Source organism: Heloderma suspectum, chromosome 1 (assembly GCF_057233095.1).
Source record: "Heloderma suspectum isolate Gila_16-S chromosome 1, 16-S_ref, whole genome shotgun sequence".
Lineage (NCBI taxonomy): Eukaryota > Metazoa > Chordata > Lepidosauria > Squamata > Helodermatidae > Heloderma > Heloderma suspectum.
Window position 1 is genome coordinate 137,230,166 of NC_139458.1, and position 24,285 is coordinate 137,254,450.

Genomic DNA, 24,285 nt, shown 5'->3' on the forward strand with positions numbered 1-24,285 from the left:
GTTGAATTCGCACCAGTGGGAGTTTTCCTCCCATTGCAAAGAGTAGATAGCTGAAGGCAATTCCAATCAGGATTGCAGCAGAGCAAAGGGTCAAAGCCCCCTCCCACCATGCTCTGATCCCAATCCAGCTCAGGGCCCCCAATACCAACTATTTATTTTTTAAAAACCTTGTATATGGCTAACCACATGACAAACACTGCATCTAGTTTGGTCCTCATTATGATGTGAAGCTTGCCTGGGATATTACAAAAAAAGATAAGAATCAATCATCTAATGATTTCTCTTTCTTCCTAAAACAAAAACACAGGGGCCCGGTTTATATGTAACGAGAAGCCACCTGGATGAATTTCTCCGAGGGGCTTCTCGTCATGGTGGCTGCCACCATTTTGACTATTGGGTGCACCATAGCTTGTTGTTACATGCGAATCTCATGAAGGTGGATTGTTGGTGTGGTTGACAAGCCACCCAGAACCCATGGGCTATTTTAGGGCTGCGGGTGACTTGTCAGTCCCCTCAGCAACCCACCCTCACCAGGTTTGCATGTAACGAAAAGCTATGGTGTGCCCCTGCCACAACTTGAATTTTCAAAATGGCAGCTGCTGCCACAACAAGAAGCCCTGCAGGGAAATTCACCCATGGTGACTTCTCATTACATGTGAACTAGGTCAGGCCCTTATCTAATTTTTAACTTCGTCACAAAACCCTTCAGTGGGACCTACAGTCTAATCCTATGGACATTTATTCACAAAGTCCTAAAAAAACCAATAAGGCTTACTTTCGGGAAAGCTTGCAATCTGCCTCTGTTCTCATCACTGTCCCACTGAATGTTACCGTCAACTCACATTTTTAGTAAAATAATCATCATCGTCATAATGTTTCAACATTCAGGCTTAAAGTGTGGTATCCAGTTTTAAATTCTTTTAAAATATGCTGGCCTGCCATTAAGTAGCAGTGTGCAGAAAGATAATAACTCCTTCTTATTTCAATGCATAACCATTTCTGGATCAACTCGGAAAGTCACAACTATAAAGGTTTCTTTGCCCTACATTCCCCAAATGAGTGACTTCTCCTTCAGTATAAAAACAGCTATAGGGAATGCAGGCACATCGGATGAAGGGTGCTCTCAGCTACTTCAGCCTTGACCTCTCCTAACAGGTGGTGAAAATGAGAAGCACTCAGTACATCCTACTCAGTATTGCCTTCTTCTCCTAGCAGAGCTCCAGTGCCTTTAGCACAGGGGTGGGCCACTTGTGGTACAGCAACATCCGGAGACCCACAACTCTCATCAGCCCTTGCCAGCATAGCCAATGGTGGGGGATGATGGGAGTTGCAATCGAACAACATCTGGAGGGCCACAATTGGTCCACCTCTGCTTTGGCGGCTGCAACACATTCAACGTGCATCTTTCCTGCTGCTACATCATCTGCCTGTTAAACAGCTGTTAAAGCTGGGCTGGGGAAACCCCAGGCCTGATTTTGGCCCACTGAGACCCCTCTCCATCTCAGAAGCCCCCCCCCCCCAACTTAACTGGAACAAGGCTTAGCATACGAAGTCATGCAAGAATGGAAGGACAGACGAAGCAGGAGCAGTAGAGGCAGCGACTAGCACACTGAAGATGTTCAGCCCTCAAGGTTTTAAGGGACTGTCAAGAGAATAATGGTGCTGTGAAAGAAGAGACCGACCTTCATGCCACAGGAGAGGGATCAAGGGCACCTAAGCACTACCGGGACAGAGAAGCAATGCTTAACAAGACATTGCTAACTGGTCATATAGCTCGTTGTATAACTGGGTGGGTTTTGAGCAGGCCACAGGGGCAGGGGGAGAATAGCAAGTGGATGGGATGGGAAAAATGGGTCTGCATCTAAAGAGACTGAACAAGGGCTTTGGCAGGAGGAGTAGAGAAGGGCAAGTGATGTGGGGCTCCCACTGGGGTTTCAGGAGTCGAGTTCAGTAGTAGAACTTGAAAGGCGTAGGGACAGGGGTTGGCTGTGATGACTTCTTCTCACCCTTCGCGCTTCACTCTGAAACTTTACGGCCTTTTTGGTGTCAGCAACGGCCCGCTCCACAAAGCCTACCGACTGGTCCATGTTGTTCTCTATGCGGTCAATCATGGCTCCCTTGCAGGGGAAAAGGAAAGCCGGAAGCAGAACAGAGAGGCAGAAGCAGAAAGTGTAAGCTGACGGCACAGAGCTGGTAGTCTATGGGAGAGGCTCACCTTGCGCGCCTTGCTCTTATATTTCAAGGCCTTTTTGGTCTCCTCGCGAGCTTTCTCTATGTGATCTAGGGTGTGCATCATGTTGAGTTCTATGTTATCTACAATTTCTCCCTGTGAAAGTTAGGAGAAGTGGGGAGAGAGAGAAAGAACGTTAACATGTTAGGAAATACCTTTCACTGTGGAGAAGGGCACTGAGGAAAAATCCTCAGCTTCCCATCTCACCTAGTTCTATACAGCCTAGAGTTCCTTCTCTGCACTCCAACAAATTACCCACCATGTAGCTCTCCCTGGGAAGCTTGCTTAGTCTTCAAGTGAGCCAGGCTGTCATCAGCACCACTGTCCCCCTCCCTCTGAAGGACCACCAATGACCAGGGATATGTGGTTGCTCTCCATAAACCAGCCTTCCCCAACCTGGTGCGTTCCACATATTTTGGACTACACCTCCCATCAGCAGGGGCAATGGTCAGGGCAATAGTCCAAAACATCTGCCACAGACCTTCAGCCACAAGGTTCCAGCATTAACTCATCCACATTCCCTCCTCCTCCCTCTTTCCAAGCCCTGTTTAAATTCTGGAAAGGAACACTCACCATAGTTTGACCTGAACGACATCTCCTCGGCATTGCATTGTGAGCAGAAAAGAAATGGGGCCTTAGAGACTGGCACCAAAGCCCTAAATACTATTAAGCAGACTACTTCTGCCCCAGAATTGATAAGCATTAACCAAGGGTCTAGTTGTGATGGATGGAAAAGGCTACATCTATGGAATAATGGCTAATTGAGAGCATGGCAAGCAAGGCAGCCTCTGCAGTCCAATCCAGTTGGCACATACAGTCAAATCTCAACTCTAGTATCCAAATTACCTTAATAATGGACCTTCTCAGGCTACACTAGCCCTGCATTATGTAGGTTTAGTGAGCTGCATTCACCTATTATTCTGCCAACCACCAGGTCAGGGCATTGAAACTCAAATTGCTCTAGGAGCCATGCTTATATTAACTCAGAAGGGCCACACTGAAAACTCTAGAAAAGCATGTTTGTAAGTTATTTAAACATATTCTCAGTTAACCTTTTTTCTGCACTCTATAGCACCCTCTCTGCCCCACAATCTCTTGCTACCCCCCCTTTCTCTTATTTCCCCACCCCGCAGCTCTTTCTGCACTCCATCTGAACCTAAGATCAAAAGACTTGCTCCACTGGATCAGGCCAAAGGTCCATCTGATCTAGGGGTACAAAACCAGAATGTGGTGGAGGGCTGAAATGTGGCCAAATGACATCAGTGGGATGTCATCACCTTGCTTCCCACCCATTTTGCCTTTTTCCATGCTGAGAAAGGAGCATGGAGAAAGCAGGCCTGCCACTGAGGAAAGCACGCTGCTCCTCCCAATGCTGGCCAGGTTCCCAGCTGTGCACAGGGAGGGGTAGCAGTGTACAGGGAAATCCCCACTGTTACCAGTGGGGATGCAGGTGGGGCGTGGATGCTACTAGGAATTGTGGCCTTTCCAGTGCCAGCCGAGTTTCTGGCTCTGTTGTCCCCATGGGGCAATGTACAAAGCCACTCAGCTGGTGCACTGGCCTGCATCTCTGCTGTTATCTCTGGAGATTGAAGATAACAGCAGGGACTCCCCTGCACACCATTCCTCTCTCCCATTACCCGCAGTGGTGGTCAGCCAAATACCCCCAGGAAACTTCCTGGGGCCATCTACTTGACTACTGTGGGAGATGAGAGAGAGAAGCGGTGCGCAGGGGACTCCCTGCTGTTATAAGCAGGCCATGAGGACAAAAGCTTTCCCCCCTTTGTCTCCAGCAGCCAGTATTCAGAAGTGTACTACCTCTGAACAACAAAGGCCCCATTTAGCTCTTCATTACCAATAGCCATTGACAGACCACCACAAATTTGTCTTTTAAAGCCATCTAAGCTATTGACCAGCACCTTTCCTTATGGAAGCAAATTCCCTGCGTTGGTTATGTGTTGTGTGTGCTGAGCATTTCCTTTAGCCTGAACAGTCTGCTGATCAATTTTATTTGGTGACCCTACGTTCTAGTACTATGAGTGGCAGAAAAGAACTGTCCCCCCACCCACCCACCCACCCCATTCGTAATTTTACAACACCCACTCACACATTAAAAATGTGATTTAGGCAGCAATCCTATGCATTGGAAGTATCAAATTCAATGGGACTTGCTTCTGAGTAGACACATATAGGATTGTGACTTTAGCCTTTCCTCTTAGGCAAGGGTGGACAACCTTTTTGCCCCAAGGGTTGCGTGCAGCAGTGAGCCAGGGCCATATGCTAGTGGCTGTGTCCAGAGCTGCCAGAGGGCAAGGCCTGGGGCCTTGTCCTCCTTGCCCCCTCAGTCTATCCCCCTTTTCTCTCTCTGCGCACACGCACACACACGCACACTGGCATCAGGGAGGGGAAGTTTAACCCTCTCGTTCTTGTGTGCTGTCATCCCCAGGAAAATTGTGCTCCCCTCAGCTTCACAAACACTTATTTGATGGCCTGCGGAAAGCAGATGACCCTCCCTGTATGCTGTCTGCCCAATCAAAACTACACTCCCCCAGCCTGCCAAATAGTTGAGCTACAGGCCCGTAGGAGCACAACTGTGATGGGGAGGCCAGTGCGCAGGGAGGGGTATCCCTCCACAGCCCTCTCCCTTTCACAACTGCACTCCCACAAGCCCACTGCTCAGCTGTTTTGCGGCCTGTTTAGTGGAAACAGTGGTAGCTTGGGCACCCATGCGGGCCACACTAAAGGCTTTCAAAGGCCACAAGCAGGACACAGATTGCCCTTAGGTGACCGTGTGCCCTTAGGGATGGTGCTCCAACACTTCGATCACTTCATCCCCTCTTTCCTGCTGCACACACAACTGACATTTACACTGAGCGAGCCACCGTAACCTTGATCCCAAGATCTCATTCCTAATCACAGGCAGCTCAGACCCAATCAGTGTGTAAGTGAAGTTGGGAAGATTTGCGCCAAGTGCACTTTCATTGACTCATTTGCCGTTTTGTCACCCATTCAACCAGTTTGGAGAGATCTCTCTGGATTCTTAGACCATCTACTTTGGATTTCACCAGACTAAAATCTCCCTTCTTATGTAATGCCAGCAGTACACGAGCCACGCAGATCTGCTCCTTCCCATGCCACTGGGGTAATGCAAGGGAACTCTGGCCACATAGGAGGACCCCCCTGCCCCACCCACTGTGGCTCCTCCCCAGGTCTGTGTTCCTCCTTCCGGAAACTGGAGCAACGCTGGTGTGGGGAGGAGCGGCTGGATGGGCTCCTCCTGTCACCCAGCAGCATGGAAAGCAAAGATCCAGCACTGCCAGCATAATGTAAGCACTCAGCAGGGCCCCCAGTTCGATCTTCTTAGAAATCTGGCTACTTGCCTGCTCACCCCACATAATTTGTAAATATGGGTGCTGCCTGTGTATCAATTGTGGGTCAGGATATTCTTCACCAGTGCAGCTACTCACTATTTTCCATGGTTTAAATGCTGGAGGGCAAAACCTCGGGTCCGTGGTCCCAATCTGGTCCTCTGGGGTTCCCCAGAAAGCCACCCCCTCCCCATGGCCCAACCCCCTTTCCCTCAACCACCGATTGTTTGGTGGTTTCCTGGGTTTTGTGCAGTTTTCCCCCATTCTAAAGGGCTGAAACACCTCTCCAAAGACTTAGTTACTGGCAAGTAAGAGCTTTAGCTAAAATACGCTGGTATTTTTGGCCCCATCCATTTTGCATTCAGCCCCACCCACCACTGGAATGTGGCCCCTGAGAGCTTTTCCAAACTGGAATTTTGCCCTCAGGCTGAAAGAGATTCTGCACCCCTGGCTTAAAGAAATAACCAGCTCTGCAGCTCCTGTTTTGATTGTCACCTTTAGTTTTCATTCAGATTCCCCAGTCAGTTTCTCATTTCTCTCCCTTCCCTATAGCTCAGTTACCTGGTTTTCCACCAGCATGGCAATGTCCACAAACATGTCATGAAGCTCCTTGATGCTACTTTCGAGCCGCACAATGTCCTTATGCCGTCCCTCAATCTCGCTCAGTGCTTGCTTTGAGATCTGGGAATCCATGATCTAAAAGAGGCCCAGAGATTGTCACTTGCAAACAAACCATTGTGGCCATACCCGCCCAGGAAGACTCTGGGCAATGTTCTGCATGGCTGTTTTCATAGGCTCTATCTTGTCCCACCCCAGCTTCTCTCCCTGGACACACCTTGCCATTTTCAGTCCCTGCCCAAACTCTGCTACCATTCTGCTGCTCCAAACAATGATTCTTGGTGTACCTAAAAACAACCCTCCTGTAATCCATAGATATTTTCATCGACTCAGGATCCTCCAGTTCTCCTCTCCTCAGTCTTCCCACTCCCAGGTTAAGGAACCAAGCAGAGGGTTCTACCCTTTGGGTGGCATCATCACCACCACCACCACCACCACAATACTCACCCCAGATGTGAATATTGCTGGATTGCCACTCTCTAGCATTTCTTCCAGCTCCTCATCTGTTGTATTCTTCCCAGCTATATCCCAGGGAGAAAACAGAGGGAGACAACAAGAGCTTCAAATATTGCAATAGGAACAAACACCTCCATGGGAGCTGTAAGAACCACCAGGAGAGGAAAGGGGGAAATTATTTCTAAGCACTAATAATGTTCACTTTGGCACCTCACTGGTCTCAGGGCCAGTCGATAACTGGGGATCGGTGGTTATCATGGCAGAACTGTTCAAGTGTGGAACAGTATTATATTTTAAATTTAATTTAAAACCTGCCTTTCCTGGAGAACATGCCTAATGCAGCTAACAATACAACAGATACAAAAAAAATCTATACCTTCTTGTAGCACCAGATCTCTAATAGTGGTGAACTAAGCTGTACTCACACTCTGAACATGGCTCTTTCTGTTCTATTTTGTACCATGGTCAGTTGACTTATAAATTTGGATGGTGATGATGATACAGGAAACAGCAAGAGGGGAAGGCACTAACATGTCACAAAATAGGAGAGAAAATATTCTCAGGTGCTTGGAAAAACATACTGGGTCCAATGCATTTCGGAAAGAATTTTCTTTCCTCGGGGGCCACTATTTTTTCTCCAAATATACCGCAGAAATCTTCCTCTATTTCAAAATGTGGATACAAAAAGACAATAATATAAAATATTAATTTTATTGGTTTCTGCAGTTGGGAATTATATGGGCTTAATTTTCAGGGCTGTTGCGATGAATACCAAGACAACATATATGAGGTACTTCAAGCACTCAGAAAGAGCCCCGATATAAGTAGTAGTATATTTATTATTAATTCAGCTTCTTGAGAATTTCAACTTTCACTTTTTAAGCATTTCTAGACCTTAAGGCCCTTTCAGACAGTCAGGAAGAGTCCATTCAGATCCAAGAGGGCAGAGACAGAAGAGCAACACCAGGTGAAATCGCAGAAACCAGCAGGTTGGGATTGTGGCAGCTACAGGTGCTAGGCCCTGGAGAGAAATCTGAATGCTCATAACTGTGAAGTGATGTCAGGGTGGTTTCTGGGAATGACAAATTCTGAGCCACTCCAAGCAATCTCTGTTCCAGGACAATGAAGTAGTGCTATACCAAAAGCAAATAAAAAGCCCTGGAGAGGACGCAGTGCATCTACCAGAAGAATTCCACCCCTGAAGGCAAAGCAAAAGAGCCCTCTCTGGCCTTCAGGATCCTGGGCTACCCAAGGGTGAAGTCAAGGCCAATCAGTAAAAAGCATACGTACTGATCTCAAGCTGCCGCTGGATCCTCCCTTTGCTCCGTTCCCGGAAGTCAACCTGTGCCTCATTGTACTTCGTCATCACATCAACAAATTTTCGGGAAAGGACCGAATGCTGGCAACAGGAAGAAACAAGAGACCCTAGCACTCTCATTCTCATCATCTAATCAGCACAATACAATCTACTGGCTTTATCTTCTGATAACTGAAAACTGAAAGATGAGCAGTTTGGGGAAGATCCAGAAGCCTTGGGGCTTGGATCCAAATTTAGTCATAGAGTAGACCCATTATAATCAATAGACTAGTCACGACTAACACAAGTCCCATTAATTTCAGTGGGTCTACTCCAAGTATGACTACATCTGGATCCAACCCTTGGTCTGCATTAAAAATAGACACTAGCAGAGGATTTAACTCTCCCAAGCTGAAAGGGGTGTGCCTTTGCTGGGCAGTCCATCTACTGACTAGAACCATCACTCCCTCCTTTTTTTTTTTTAATAAACACTATGGCTTCCAGGACTTAATTTGAGCCAGGGCTTCAGCTTGGAACAGTTAAGTACCAGAGCTTAGCCAAAAAATACACAAAGAAATAGAGAGCTTCTCTCACCACTAAGAATCACAGCTAGTCCTCACATGTAAGAGACTGGGATATAGGCCTGAAGACGTGACTTCCAAGAGATCTAGAGCCTCACACCTCCGCCCACCCCTGCAGTTCACCACTTGTTGTTTCCCAAAACATATTTTTGCTTTATATAGTTCTTTTCCCTGCATCACTCACCTACCACTGGCTAATGGCAGGCCAAGGTATCCTGCAGTATGCAATTGCCATTGAGTTTTCCTTACCTGAGACTTCCGTATCCTCAGGTCAGCTGATGATCGAGCCTCATCCTGCTCAATGTTCCGCTCCATGCCTGCGCATTCAAGGAAAGGAGTTATACACATCACAGACTGAAGGCTGCTCTGGTTCTATCCTGAGCAGTTAAGAAAACTTAGACCCTTACTTGGGCTGCACATAAGAGGCCCCATTTATAACACTAACACACACACACACACACACACACACACATCTCTCTCAGTTTAGAGATAGCAAGCTTTATGTGCAACCATAACAATTAATTTTTAGCTTTGCAACACCTCACATTAAAAAACTAGTGGATCCAAAGATCTTAGATTTAACAAACTGAACTGATGGTACTTCAAAACTACGAAAAATGGAATGCGGATTCACAATGCCAATTAGAACATTCCTAAGGGATCTACAAGTGTGCATTCGACTGGACATTTTCTCACAAAGATTTTTAATCAAACACAATACAGTATTCTGCTCCTCAAAATCTTAAGCCAACTGTTTTCATGGCTGGAATTGAATGTGTTGAGGAAAGCAGCAAGAAGGAAACTGGGATAGTCTGTTTTGAGCTCAGAGAGGGTTAGAACTCTCCAGCATGCGCGCGCGCGCGCGTGTGTGTGTGTGTGTGTGTGTGAAAGACAGAAAGACCAACAGAGTATTAAAATATGTTTTAAGCTAAATGTTTCAGCTTCCGCTCTCATCGGTAGCTGTACTGTTAACTCATATGTGTGTGCGTGCATACGTGCGTGTACAGGCATAGGTATTTAAAGACAATGGTATGTGTCATCCACACTTTGTGCATTTGCTACAGGATACACCATATATCCGCAGGAATTGTACCTGCTGTGCAAAGTGCAGAAGTGACCCACATAAGAGCTGAGGAAGACAAATAAGAACTCCTCCCCAAGGAACACCATTCTTACTCTTAAGTTTGTTTCGGACACTGTTAGCCATTTTCTTGATATCTGCCGTGAGCTGTTCCAGATCGTCCTTTGTCTCTGCAGAACAAAGTAAATACATTAGCATCCTCTTCCCAGACCCCCTCCCACAGCATTCCCCAGACAGTCAGGAAGAGTCCATTCAGATCCAGGAGGGCAGGGGCAAAAGAATCTTATCTGAAGTTGAGGCCATGAGAGGTTTCCCAGGGCCTGAACCTCTTCCGGAAGCTTACCCCACCCCTCCTAATACAGCCTCTTTGGCTGACAGACAGGCACAGTATCAAAAGGCAGGGAGAGAAGAAAGAGTTACCACCTGGCAATGCCTTCACTTGATAAAGACCTGCAGCAGGGTGGTGTCTGGGTTCTCCGAGTAAGGGAATTCAAAAGCATTGTTGTCAAGAGGCTTGTGTCCTACTCACTTGGTTCAGGGATAGGGGCAGACAGGATAACGCTGTACAGCCTTTTTGCGTCTTCTACATTCTCTGAAATTTTGTCAATATTCTGCCGAGTCTCCTCAATCTGCAAAGGTACCGGAAGATGATGAGAAAGAATCCACCATTATGGATGCAGGGTGGGGGAAAGAGCTAACTGCCCGCCCCCCAAGTTAGCACCAAACTCATTTGCTCACACCTTACTTTAAATTAAGCTACTTCATGCAAACATGTTTAGCTATAGCTGCATCACTTGATGTAACTGTAGGAGCTCCAGAGAAGACAGTACCACTCCTCACCTCTGCAAAGAATTCATCCATGAAAGCAGTGTTATCGATGGCAATTTCCAGGTCATCATCGGCATCATCCTGGTCCTGTTTCTGTAAAGTGAAAAGAAGACATCCATTACAGAAGAATCACACTGTCTGACCATAGTTTGTACTATGGCTTATCATCTCCCAGAGAGAAACACCGGTTCTTACTTAGAAGCCTTCCTCAACCTGGTGCCTCCCAAAAGTGTTGGACTACAATTGCCATCATTCCCAGCCAGCATAGCCAATGGCCTGCTGGCTGAGGATGATGGGAGTTGTAGTCCAGCACCTCTGGAGGGCGCCAAGTTGGGGGAGGTTGTTACATAGTTTGCTGTATTCACATCTCTTGGGGACACCTCACATGCATCAAGAATAGAATTCCCTGCAAGCCACTGGAACACATACAGGCCACATCCACATGAAGCCATCAAATGGAAGCCATTAATCACTTGGGGATCACTTAAAAACCAACAACATGGTGCAACTGCAGAGAGAAGCTGGCTTCCCAGTAATAATGGGCTCTACATATGGTTATGGGCATAACATTGTAAGCTTTTGTGTGGCTTGTGCCCATCTTTTTCCACCCACAAAAACTGCAAGGGCGAGGCACGATGCAGAACAGCCTTCCCCAACTTCGTGTTTGACTACAGATGTGTTTGACTACAGCTCCTATCAACCCCAGCCAGAGTATGGGCACTATAATCTAGCACAACTGATGTACAATGCTTCTATTCCATTGGGGGTTGGGTGGGGAAGAAATCGAGACACTATGTAGACAGCCCCCTGCTTTCTATTTCTTCTAAAATCTTTCTATTTTGTGAACCACCCAGAGAGCTTCAGCTATTGGGCGGTATAGAAATGAAATGAATGAATAAATAAATAAATAAATAAAATATCTCTATCAGTTCCAACATCATGTCTTATTCCTGGGGTATAGAACCTCAGGCCCGGGGGCCAAATCTAGCCCTCAGCCCCCTGGAGAGACCAAACCTGACCCTCCCAGGGGCCCCAGATTGCCCTGCCCCCTCCCCCTAGCCCCCCCCCACTGATTGTTTGGTGGTTCTCAGTTTTGAGCAGCTTTTCCCCCTTTTTAAAAGATTGAAATGCCCCTCCTAAGGCTTAGTTACCAGCAGTAAGGGCTTTAAGGTAAAATAGGCTGGTACTTTTTTATTTTTGGCCCCACCCCTTTTCCCTTTCCCCACCCGCCACTGGAATGTGTGTTGTTCTATGCCACCACCACCACCTGGCCTCTCTGAAATGGAATTCAGTCCTTGGGCTGAAGGAGGTTTTGCACCCCTGTTTTATAACTTCAGATCTGTAGGAAGATATACAGCACCCCTGCTCCCAGTTGCCAGCAGGCGAGGGGACAGAAGAGGCCAAATGCTGCCTGGGAGATGAGCTGGAGGACTGAAGGCTAGCCCCAGCCTCAGCAGGAAGAGACAGAGGGCTGAAGAATGCTCCTGAGAGAAAGCTCCCAGTCTGAACCCTGAAGCCAACCAACCTGCAGAAACATGTGGATACGGGCAAAGGGGGGGGGGAGACACAAGCTCCAAGGGCTCACGTCCCCTCCCCATCTTCCCCCACACCTATTTTGAAGGCAACGTTCTCCTTCCACGCAACTATCTGCCCTTGCTCTGACTTGCATCAGAATTTTCTGGCTTTAGTTTGGTATCGTTGACGTATCCTGTGGTGCTTTTTGTTGTGTGCTCTGCTTTCCTTTCCAGAACCAGGCATGCAAAATGGATTCCAATTCATTGGCCAGTTAAGGGAGGGGTGCACTTTGGATTCCAGCCTTATTTCTGAAATGGGAAGGTCTCTGATTAAAAAACAAACCAACCAAATCTTCATGTGATGGCCTTCTAAGGAAAGGCTCCCTCCACCCCTCCTGCGTGGAGTTCAAAACTCATAAAGGTAATATTTTATTTATTTATTTATTACATTTATATCCTGCCTCCCTCCCCCCCTTTAAGGAACCCAAGGCAGCATTACATAATCCTCCTCCTCTCCATTTTATCCTCACAACAACCATCCTGTGAGGTAGGTTGGGCTGAGAGTCCGTGACTGGCCCAAAGTCACCAAGTGAGCTTCCATGGCTGAGTGGGGACTAGAACCCGGACCTCCCGACTCCCAGTCCAACACTCTAGCCACTACACCACACTGGCTCTAATAGATAGAAGATTTAATCTCTTCCTCCTGAACAGAGGAAGATTGTCTCATCCTATGGGCCTATTTCCCAATGGGGTAGTCAGGCCCACTTGGCTTCCCAAATGCATTTTGCTTCTTTTCCTCCACTACCCCATGCTATTTGTACCTTGCACTCCAGGAAGAAAGAGAGAACAAATGATTGGCAGGAATGAAATAAAGATGCAGTCTGAGTGCATGATTGCCTTTCCATTGGAAGAGATCCATGACTCCTTTCTCCCATCCACTAATAAGCTGCAGTCCTGGCTACTCATTGTAGCCTTAGTGACTTACTCACCCACTAAGGTAACCACCTCAAAGCAAGGTTCTTCATTAGCAAGTGGGGAGGAAAGACAGACCCTTGGCAACAGTTCAGGTGATACTAACCAGAACAAGAATAAAGTAGGTTATAGTACAGGGGTGTCAACCCTCTTTCAGTCCAAGGGCCAAATTCCAATTTGGAGAAGATCTCAGAGGCCGCATTCCAGTGGTGGGTCAGGGGTGAAAGAGGTTTGGCAATCTGGGGAACCCTGGAGGGCTGGTTTGGGACCCCAGGTGGGCTGGATTGTTCAACAACCCTGTTATAGTAGATAAGATAGAGAAGTAAACCATGCCTAACCTTGGTTGCTTTCTACTGCCTGGAGAAGAACTGGCAATACTTTAGGCAAGCCCCTACACAGAATAGGTGGGAAAGGAGTGAGAAGGAGCTTTAGTCTCTCCCCACCCCACCCCCAGCTGGGTTTTTCTCTAATTATTAGCATTCTTTGCCCTTCCTGCAATGCCAGTTGTGCCTGTCTGTATTTGATTTTGCACTTCTATAGTATTGATTCCAGGCCTCAATGCCTGGTCTCACATCACGTCAATAGCACGTCATTCGTCACTTGTCACTGAGCAACATAAACTAAACAAACTGCACCCTCAGAGGGACTCATCCTGCCTTAGGTAGAAAGGTTACAAAAGGATAGCCAGGCCTCAAGGTCAACAAAGCTGTATGCTCTAAAGCTGAGGGACTGGGAAATCGTGTCAGGCCTTTCAAGGGCAGGACACAGTTTTGCCATTGATGCAGGAAGTCAGATCTCAAAATGGATGATGGACTTTCCCACTGCTCCAAAGACAGATGCACGTAGTTATTAGTGGAGGTAAAAGGAAGGTGTGCGGAGAATAAAAGCAGACCAACTTCAAATAGGGTATCCTATCACATAGGGTACTATTGCCATGATCAGCAAGCATGAGTCATCATAGAGACCCCCTTAGCTACCCAAAATCCTACCTTCAGAGATATATGAAGGATAGGCTTCCTTTCATTATAGAGTTACACTGAGAACTCTTATTCCATTTCAGAGGCGGTGGGAAATTACATAGCCTCTTATTTTTAATATAGATACAGCATTTGGAAGATGGAGAAGAGTGGCCATGTTATCGCAACATTCTGATGATTTCCTAGGATTGTGGGGAGAAACTGAAAATAAAATCCTTCAAGAGAACACAAGTTGAAGTGGAAGATACAGTAAAAAGATACAGTATTTTATTGTTGTAAGTCGCCTTGGGAGGGCTTCTTCCCTGAACGGTGACCAAGAAATATTTTAAATAAATAAAAGAAAAAGAAAACTAGAGCGCAGGACAGGAAGGCCTGGCGTGCTATGGTCCATGGGGTCACGAAGAGTCGGACACGACTGAACGACTGAACAACAACAACAACTCAGGGTCAAAGGTTGCATCAAAACTGTCTTATGGGGCTAGCAGTTATGAAATACTCTGTAGCTTTTAGGATTCTGGCAAATTATTATGGGCTGCTGACTGACTGGGACAGCTCTTACCAGTGGCAACAGTTTGTGAGCCTGTTTGGGACTATAATGTGATATCTGTACTAAATCTTCAGGAGGACCTGGCCGGGGAACAAAGCCTCAGACCATGTGTGAACCATGAGACACTATAAAAGGAAACTACAGGTTTCTTGTAAAGAGGGAATTCCACTGGAGCTGGAAGAAAATGCAAGGTAAAGTTTAGACATAGTTTATTAGAGAAGCCATTGACCAGCCTTCCACTTCAGCAATGGGACACTGGGTCGGAGGGGTATGTGTGTCAATTTTTGGATTGCCAATGTGGCATGGTTGGTTGCTATGCCCCCATATCTCAGGAGTATTAAACCTCTTTCAGTCCAAGGCCCAAATTCAATTTTGGAGAAGCTCTCGAGGGCTGCATTCCAGTGGTGGGTGATGCCAAAATACCAGCATATTTTAGTGTAAAGCCCTGACTGCCAGTAACTTAGCAGAAGCATTTTATCCTTTTAGAATGGGGTAAACTGCACAAAAAACTTGGACACCACCGAGCAGTTGGCGGTCAAGGGAAAGGGGGCACGGACATCTGAGGAACCCCGGAGATCCATACTAGAACCCCAGGTGGGCCAGATTTGACCAATAGGCCTGAGGTTCAACACCCCCTGCCATATCTAGACCCCATATTGCTCTGGTAATACTTGGGGCTAGTGGGACCAATATAGAAGCCTCCTATGTGAACCACATATCTCATGTCCTTCTGTTATTCAAACAGAAGCAGTCTGTTTGACTGGAGCAGTCTAGAATCTAACCACAGGAAAACAGCAACCCCAACGTGCCATAACGTACAACTCAGGCCTGAATGGGCAACCCTGAGTAGATACCCCCAAATTGAATAACTGATATGTCTATTTTGTTTTGTGGCAAAAATTATGGATACCAGAGTTGATTCTCATGTTGTAGCTACCAAGCCCTTGATCAGTGACTGTAACACCCCTCCACTCACTGTTTGCATGAAGGAGGCATCACACAACTATTGAGGAGCGGGACTGTGCCCCTCGTCCCGCTTACAGATGTCCACGCATTAGTTGTGTATAGGCTTTCATGCAATTGAGACACTGCAAGAGTAATGCATGAAGGAGGCTTATGACCATCTGCCTCCTGAAAATTCTGCTGCCCACCAGCCTTTTCTATCAGGGCACCAAGACTCTGGAACACCATCCCAAAGAGAGGCCCACCTGGTCCTGTCCTTACTTGCCTTTAGGCAGACAGTGAAGGTAGCTTTAGTACAGCCAGCCTTTAGTGCTGCTGAAGTGAAATGCGTAACTGACTGTTGCGCTATCCAGCTTTATTTGTACCTGCTGTTTTTATCTTTGGTTCTATTTATTGTAGTAACTTTGTGAGCCACCTCAGTTATCTTCAGATAGAAGATAAAAATATCTGAAGAAATGAAGTAATAAAATATATTGTTTCACTGCATAGATGGCGTGGGGAACCTGTGGCTCCCCAGATATTTTGGACTACAGTTCCCATCATCCATGACTACTGGCCATGCTGGCAGGGGCTGATGGGAGTTGGAGCCCAACAACATTTGGAGGGCCACATGTTCCTCACGCCAGCACAGATAGATTCCAAAGGACTATCATCCCAGAATGCAGGATTCAGAATACTGGGCTCAAGTTACAGGAAGCCAGTTTCCAGCTGAACATCAGGAAAAACTTCCTAACTGTTAGAGCAATACGACAATGGAACCAATTACCTAGAGAGACAGTGGGCTCTCCCATACGGGAGGCATTCAAGATGAGGCTGGACAGCCATCTGTCGGGGATGCTCTGGCTTGGATTCCTGCATTGAGCAGGGGATTGGACTCGATGGTCTTATAGGCCCCTTCCAACCCTACTATTCTATGATTCTATGACTATATCAGTTTTCCTCAACCTGGCACCTTCCAGATGCTTTGGACTACAACTCCCATCAGCCCCAACCAGAATGGCCAATGCTCACAGATGGTGGAAGTCGTAGTCAAAAACACCTGGACAGTACCTGGTTGGCGAAGGCCGGGGTATACCATGGAAGCTAGGCAAAATCCAGCATCACACAGGGACCTAGCTCCTACCAGAAAATGGCATTCGAGATCGAAGGGTTCTTTAGATTATACATATCCCAATCTTGGCTCCCCTTCATGGATCACTGCCTTGTTGTGGCGAAGGGGCTTGCGTAACTCAGTGAAGCTATAAGCTATGCCGTGCAGGACGGACAGGTCATGGTGGAGAGTTCTGACAAAATGTGGTCCACTGGAGAAGGAAATGGCAACCCACTCCAGTATTCTTGCCAAGAAAACCCCATGGAACGTATCACAAGGCTAAAAGATATGATGCCGGAAGATGAGCCCCTCAGGTCGGAACTCGGAAGGTGTCCAATACACTACTGGGGAAGAGCAGAGGGTATTTCCAAGTAGCGCCAGAAAGAGTGAAGCGGCTGGGCCAAAGCCGAAAGGACACTCAGCTGTGGATGTGTCTGGTGGTGAAAAGAAAGTCCAATGCTGTAAAGAACAATATTGTTTAGAAACCTGGAATGTAAGATCAATGAATCAAGGTAAGCTGGAGGTGGTCAAACATGAGATGGCAAGACTGAACATCGACATCTGGGGAATCAGTGAACTAAAATGGACAAGCATCGGCAAATTTAATTCAGGTGACCATTATATCTACTACTGTGGGCAAGAATCCCTTAGAAGAAATGGAGTAGCACTCATAGTCAACAAAAGGGTGGGAGAAGCAGTACTGGGGTACAATCTCAAAAATGATAGAATAATCTCAGTACGAATCCAAGGCAAACCATTCAATATCACAGTAATTCAAGTCTATGCCCCAACCACTGAGGCCAAAGAAGCTGAGGTTGATCGGTTCTATGAAGACCTACAACATCTTCTAGAACTAACACCAAAAAAAGATGTCCTCTTCATCATAGGGGATTGGAATGCTAAAGTAGGAAGTCAAGAAATCACTGGGATAACAGGCAAGCATGGCCTTGCTGTACAAAATGAAGCAGGACAAAGGCTAATAGAGTTTTGCCAAGAGAACACACTGATCATAGCAAACACTCTTTTCCAACAGCACAAGAGGCAACTACACATGGACATCACCAGATGGTCAATATCAAAATCAGATGGATTATGTCCTTTGCAGCCAAAGATGGAGAAGCTCTATACAGTCAGTAAAAACAAGACCTGGAGCTGACTGTGGCTCAGATCATGAGCTGCTTCTTGCAAAATTTTGGCTTAAATTGAAGAACGTAGGGAAAACCACTAAACCATTCAGGTATGACCTAAATCATATCCCTTATGAATATACAGTGGAGCTGACAAATAGATTTAAGGGATTAGACCTGATAGACAGAGTGCCTGAGGAACTATGGATGGAGGTCCGTAACACTGTTCAGGAGGCAGCAACTAAATCCATCCCAAAGAAAAAGAAATGCAAGAAAGCAAAGTGGCTGTCTGATGAGGCTTTACAAGTAGCTGAGGAAAGAAGGGAAGCGAAAAGCAAGGGAGAAAGGGGAAGATATATCCAACTGAATGCAGAGTTCCAAAGAATAGCAACAAGAGAGAAGAAGGCCTTCCTAAATGAACAATGCAAAGAAATCAAGGAAAACAACAGAATGGGAAAGATTAGAGTTCTTTTCAAGAAAATCGGAGATCTCAAGGGGACGTTTTGTGCAAAGACGGGCATAATAAAGGACAAAGAAGGCAGGGACCTAACAGAAGCAGATGAGATTAAGAAGAGGTGGAAAGAATACACAGAAGAACTATACAGGAAAAATCTTAATGTCCCCGATAGCCATGATAGTGTGGTCACTGAACTTGAGCCGGACATCCTAGAGAGTGAAGTCAAGTGGGCCTTAGGAAGCATTACTAACAACAAAGCTAGCGGAGATGACAGTATTCCCGCGGAGCTATTTAAAATCCTAAAAGATGATGCTGTTAAAGTGCTGCACTCAATATGCCAACAAATCTGGAACACTCAACAGTGGCCACAAGACTGGAAAAGGTCAGTTTACATTCCAATTCCAAAGAAGGGCAACGCCAAAGAGTGTTCAAACTACCGTACAATTGCGCTCATTTCACATGCCAGCAAGGTGATGCTCAAAATCCTACAAGCTAGGCTTCAGCAGCATGTGAACCAAGAACTACCGGAAGTACAAGCTGGGTTTAGAAGAGGCAGAGGAACTAGAGATCAAATCGCCAACATTTGCTGGATCATGGAGAAAGCAAGAGAATTCCAGAAAAACGTCTATTTCTGCTTCATTGACTATGCTAAAGCCTTTGATTGTGTGGATCACAACAAACTGTGGCAAATTCTGAAAGAGATGGGAGTACCAGACCACCTTACCTGTCTCCTGAGAAACTTGTACGAGGGTCAAGAAGCAACAGTAAGAACCGGACATGGAATAACCGATTGGTTCAAAATTGGGAAAGGAGTACGACAAGGCTCTATATTGTCGCCCTGCTTATTTAACTTATATGCAGAGTACATCATGAGAAACGCTGGGTTGGATGAATCACAGGTCGGAATTAAGATTGCCAGGAGAATTATCAACAACCTCAGATATGCAGACGATACCACCCTAATGGCAGAAAGCGAAGAAGATCTAAAGAGCCTCTTGTTGAGGGTGAAAGTGGAGAGTGCAAAAGCTGGTTTGAAACTCAACATTTAAAAAAACTAAGATCATGGCATCTGGCCCCATCACTTCCTGGCATATAGAAGGGGAAGAAATGGAAGCAGTGACAGATGTTATTTTCTTGGGCTCCAAGATCACCGCAGACAGTGACTGTAGTCATGAAATTAAAAGACGCTTGCTACTGGGGAGGAAAGCTATGGCAAACCTAGACAGCATAGTCAGAAGCAGAGACATCACCTTGCCGACAAAGGTTCGTATTATCAAAGTTATGGTTTTCCCAGTAGTAACGTATGGCTGTGAGAGCTGGACTATAAGGAAGGCTGAGCACCGAAGAATTGACGCCTTCGACCTGTGGTGCTGGAGAAGACTCTTACGAGTCCCCTGGACTGCAAGGAGGTCAAATCAGTCAATCCTAAAGGAAATCAACACTGAGTGCTCATTGGAAGGACAGATACTGAAGCTGAAGCTCAAATATTTTGGCTACCTAATGTGAACAGAAAACTCCCTGGAAAAGACCCTGATGCTGGGAAAGATTGAAGGCAAAAGGAGAAGGGGACGGCAGAGGATGAGATGGCTAGATAGCATCACGGATGCAATGAATATGAACTTGAGCACACGCCAGGAGAGAGCGCAGGACAGGAAGGCCTGGTGTGCTATCGTCCATGGGGTCACGAAGAGTCGGACACGACTTAACAACTGAACAACAACAATCTTGGCTGGGAATAAGAACTGAACTGGCAAGCAGCCCATGTCTGTTTAGAAAGATCACCCGCAGCCAGATCCCTCTGTCTGATTCTGGTGATTCTCCCTTGCACTGTAGCTCTGTATGACATAGCCCTGTATGACACAGCCCCCACTGCTCAGGAGGATGACCCCCCCTGAACAGAGAAGTGTTGCAGGGGTACATGGGGTTGCAGTACAGAGGACAGGAAGAGGAAGATCAGTGGTGCAAGTTGCTTTCTGCTCATGCAACCATTGATTACAACCCACAGGCAGCCCAGAAAATATTCAAGGTAATTGAGCAATGGAATATTTCAGCTGGTATGCATTTGGGGTGGTATTAATGCCAGAGAAGAAAGCTTCTTCCTACTTTCCTCTAGAAAGAGACACCAAAGATCCTTCCTGTCATCAGGAGCTGATCTCTCTTACATGCTTTTCCAGCTACTGGAAATGAAAAGGATGTGACAGTGTTTCCTTACCAAATCCTCCACAGGGCAAACTATGAGATGTTCAATATTGCCCTTCAGAAAGTAAGGGGGTTTCTTTTCAAATGAGTAGTGTAGCTTCCAAACACAGGTATTTGTGATAAAATAGACAGGGATATTATTTTCATATATGATGGTGTACACATTTTTCTTGACTTTAATCAGGAAGAATGTTGTGCGTGTGTAACAGCTTGAGCTAAGAAACATATAGAAGGTCCAAGCACTGCAGAAAGGAACACTGCACGTTAAGTATGGGGGTTAATGCTGTGAGTTAAGTAACATTTCCCAGCTATAATTTCCTTTGATGCAAGCAATTTCTACTCAGAATTTGAAGCTGGACTGGAGCCAATGACCTAGAATTAAAAGATTTCATCTCCTCTTTTCACCCCCCTCCCGCCCTGCCCAGAGTCACCCACTGCACCTGCCAAAACAAGATTTAAAGTAGTATTCCAATTAGAGTTGCCTTCAAATTTCAGTACCTGGGTAAAGCGAAATTCCAAGCAAAGTTGCAGGATCTTGCTCAGACAATTCATAAGTAGGGAGGTGAGGGCCTTTTTAAAAAAATGGATGCAAGCAGCAACATTTTCTCATGGGGCTTTTGGCTTGCACTCAGCAGCACCACTATTATTCTAAAAAGAGTTATTTGTGTGCTCTTTAAGCAGGAAATGGGGGGGGGGAGGCAAGATGTGGGGATGGAAGCCCAAGTCACCCAAATGACTGCTCAGTGCCCAAATAATGAAAAGGTAAGCAAACTCAAGAGACCCCTTGCTCCAGCTTCTTTGAAATAAAATAAACATAATAGTTGCAGCAGCCCGGACAGCAGGAACCATCTTAAATTCTGAGCTGCAGGAACCGTCCTCTGAGGTGCTTTTTCTAGGCTCAGCAATCAAGGCTCTTGTAAGTGAAGTCTCCAGAGCCCCACAAAATGGAGGTCAGGGGTTACATGAGTTGAAAGGTCACTGAGCCATCTGCATTCATAAGGAACACGGCTAATCTCACATCTAGTCCTGAACACACACTCACTCTCTGTCTCTCTCTCTCTCACTCACACACACACACACCCAAGAGGTATTAACAGATTGCTGGACGCAGAAGGGAGGGGGCTTGCTTGCTCGCTCTAACATACGAAGACACAGCCCTACCTGCATGTCCCCCCTCCAGAGTTTTTCCCTGTTCAAGACTTTTCTGCATCGACTCCCCTGCTAAGCACATGTCATCACCTCGGACACCACAAAATGGCTTCTACTTTTACTGTTCCCTTCCTTCCCCTTCATCTCTGCATGCACAGAAAGATTCTCTGCACTCTTATACACACCCTCCTGCCATGCATTTTTTTCCCAATTTACCTCCACATAAATTGAAGGCTAACAGCATCATTCCAGGACAGATGGCTAGCATCTTGTTTAATTGCATTACACCCTCATAGCATGCTCTGTAGAAACGCTCTGTCTACAATACATCTTGAGGGGGCATAGAACATTGGAAAAAGGAAGGAGCACTACAGGCTTGGAAGGGTAATGTTGGGGTGGGTGGGTATTTTTAACAGAGGCTGGTAGGATGGCATTTTAAAAATTCAGTGGCCCTGTTAAAAATAAGAAGTTGTATAATATTACTATTATAGGTATATTCTCACAGTATCGATATGTATCTACTTATATTTTGGATGTGTTATAGTTTGACTGGAGTTATAGGATGATTTTGATAAATTATTGGAATTATATGTAATTTACTATTAAAATAAAGTTTAGAAGTGTATTTTAAAAAATAAATTCCCCCTTGGTTTGGAAAAAAAGGAGTCCTGCCAAGAGTTTTTGGTTTAGGCTCATTCATACAAAATATTAAAATATACAAATACGAAATATATATGAAATACAAAGCCCTTTCTACACATACCTTTTCATATCATCACCATCCCATTTATTCTCCATAACCCCAATATACATCAATAAAAAATTAATATTTATTTATTTTAGATTTCAACTGAATCTGTAACAGTATCTGGACCCAAATGCATAGGACTCCCAAATCCTTTAAATTAATTCTAAGAACAATCATCCTTCCTTTCTTGGAGCATAAGTAAATGGAGTTGTTGTTGTTGTTGTTCAGTCGTTCAGTCGTGTCCGACTCTTCGTGACCCCACGGACCATAGCACGCCAGGCCTTCCTGTCCTGCGCTCTCTCCCGGAGCGTGCTCAAGTTCATATTCATTGCATCCGTGATGCTATCTAGCCATCTCATCCTCTGCCATCCCCTTCTCCTTTTGCCTTCAGTCTTTCCCAGCATCAGGGTCTTTTCCAGGGAGTTTTCTCTTCGCATTAGGTGGCCAAAATATTGGAGCTTCAGCTTCATTATCTGTCCTTCCAATGAGCACTCAGGGTTGATTTCCTTTAGGATGGACTGATGTGACCTCCTTGCAGTCCAGGGCACTCGTAAGAGTCTTCTCCAGCACCACAGTTCGAAAGCATCAATTCTTCGGCGCTCAGCCTTCCTTATAGTCCAGCTCTCACAGCCATACATTACTACTGGGAAAACCATAGCTTTGATTAGACGGACCTTTGTCGGCAAGGTGATGTCTCTGCTTCTTACTATGCTGTCTAGGTTGGCCATAGCTTTCCTCCCAAGGAGCAAGCGTCTTTTAATTTCATGGCTACAGTCACCGTCTGCGGTGATCTTGGAGCCCAAGAAAGTAAAATCTGTCACTGCTTCCATTTCTTCCCCTTCTATATGCCAGGAAGTGATGGGGCCAGATGCCATGATCTTCGTTTTTTTAATGTTGAGTTTCAAACCAGCTTTTGCACTCTCCTCTTTCACCCTCAACAAGAGGCTCTTTAGATCCTCTTCGCTTTCTGCCATTAGGGTGGTATCGTCTGCATATCGGAGGTTGTTGATAATTCTCCCAGCAATCTTAATTCCGACCTCTGATTCATCCAACCCGGCATTTCTCATGATGTACTCTGCATATAAGTTAAATAAGCAGGGTGACAATATGCAGCCTTGTCGTACTCCTTTCCCAATTTTGAACCAATCAGTTGTTCCATGTCTGGTTCTTACTGTTGCTTCTTGACCCTCGTACAGGTTTCTCAGGAGACAGGTAAGGTGGTCTGGTACTCCCATCACTTTAAGAATTTGCCACAGTTTGTTGTGATCCACACAATCAAAGGCTTTAGCGTAGTCAATGAAGCAGAAATAGACGTTTTTCTGGAATTCTCTTGCTTTCTCCATGATGCAACGAATGTTGGCAATATAAAAGCAACAGTATGGTTGCGATGGTATTTTTGCTCTTACAGCCATTTCCCTTTACTCTAAGGGCGTGGTGAGAGGATAGGCTGCAATTGCTCAGTGGTGACTCAGCCATAGTATTGAAAACAGATTCCTGGGTTGCATCTTGTCACAACTGAAGCTCTGGGCAGGGTGCCATTTTCTGTATCAATCTTCCCCAACCTGGTGCCCTCTGGACATTTTGGACTTCAACTCCCATCAGCCCCAGGCAGCATGGCCAATAGCCAGAAATTCAGGGAGGTGTAGTCCAAAACATCTGGAGGGCACCAGGTTGGGGAAGGCTGTTCTATACAGTATGGGTTATATAGCATGGGCTAACCTTGTGGGACTAAATAGGCAACGTCAAAGAAGAACAAAGGTACAAGACTACTCTTTCAGAAGCTGCAAGAGATTTTCATAATTCCACAGGGATTTACAAAGTTTTTCCTTTGATGAATGCAGGAGGCAGAAAGACCCATCAATTAACATGTTCTGACTTACAAATTGTGGCACTCTCCTTTCCTTGGTGGCTTAGTGGGCCGCGGTGGCTTAGTGGTTAAGATGCTGAACTGCAGACTGGAAGGTCGGCAGGACAGCAGTTCGAGACCCGAGTGCTGCATGACGGAGTGAGCTCCCGTCTTCAGTCCCAGCTTCTGCCAACCTAGCAGTTCGAAAGCAAGAAATTGCAAGTAGATAAATAGGTACTG

General features: G+C 46.0%; 1 protein-coding gene across 6 annotated transcripts in view; it reads right to left on the minus strand.

Annotated features, from left to right (window-relative positions):
* Nucleotides 1-24,285, minus strand: part of STX3 (syntaxin 3) — a 53,176-nt gene that overhangs the window by 5,199 nt on the left and 23,692 nt on the right. For 3 of the 6 annotated variants that reach the window (XM_084859712.1, XM_084859692.1, XM_084859721.1), the window contains exons 2-9: nucleotides 10,469-10,549; nucleotides 10,158-10,257; nucleotides 9,724-9,798; nucleotides 8,797-8,864; nucleotides 7,960-8,068; nucleotides 6,661-6,734; nucleotides 6,157-6,291; nucleotides 2,216-2,326 (exon numbers count right to left, since the gene is read on the minus strand). In XM_084859712.1, the coding sequence (XP_084715838.1) occupies nucleotides 2,216-2,326; nucleotides 6,157-6,291; nucleotides 6,661-6,734; nucleotides 7,960-8,068; nucleotides 8,797-8,864; nucleotides 9,724-9,798; nucleotides 10,158-10,257; nucleotides 10,469-10,549 (753 nt within the window). Of the gene's footprint in view, nucleotides 1-2,044; nucleotides 2,327-6,156; nucleotides 6,292-6,660; nucleotides 6,735-7,959; nucleotides 8,069-8,796; nucleotides 8,865-9,723; nucleotides 9,799-10,157; nucleotides 10,258-10,468; nucleotides 10,550-21,463; nucleotides 21,545-24,285 lie in introns of those variants that run through there. The other 3 variants (XM_084859731.1, XM_084859740.1, XM_084859702.1) reach the window with 3 other exon arrangements.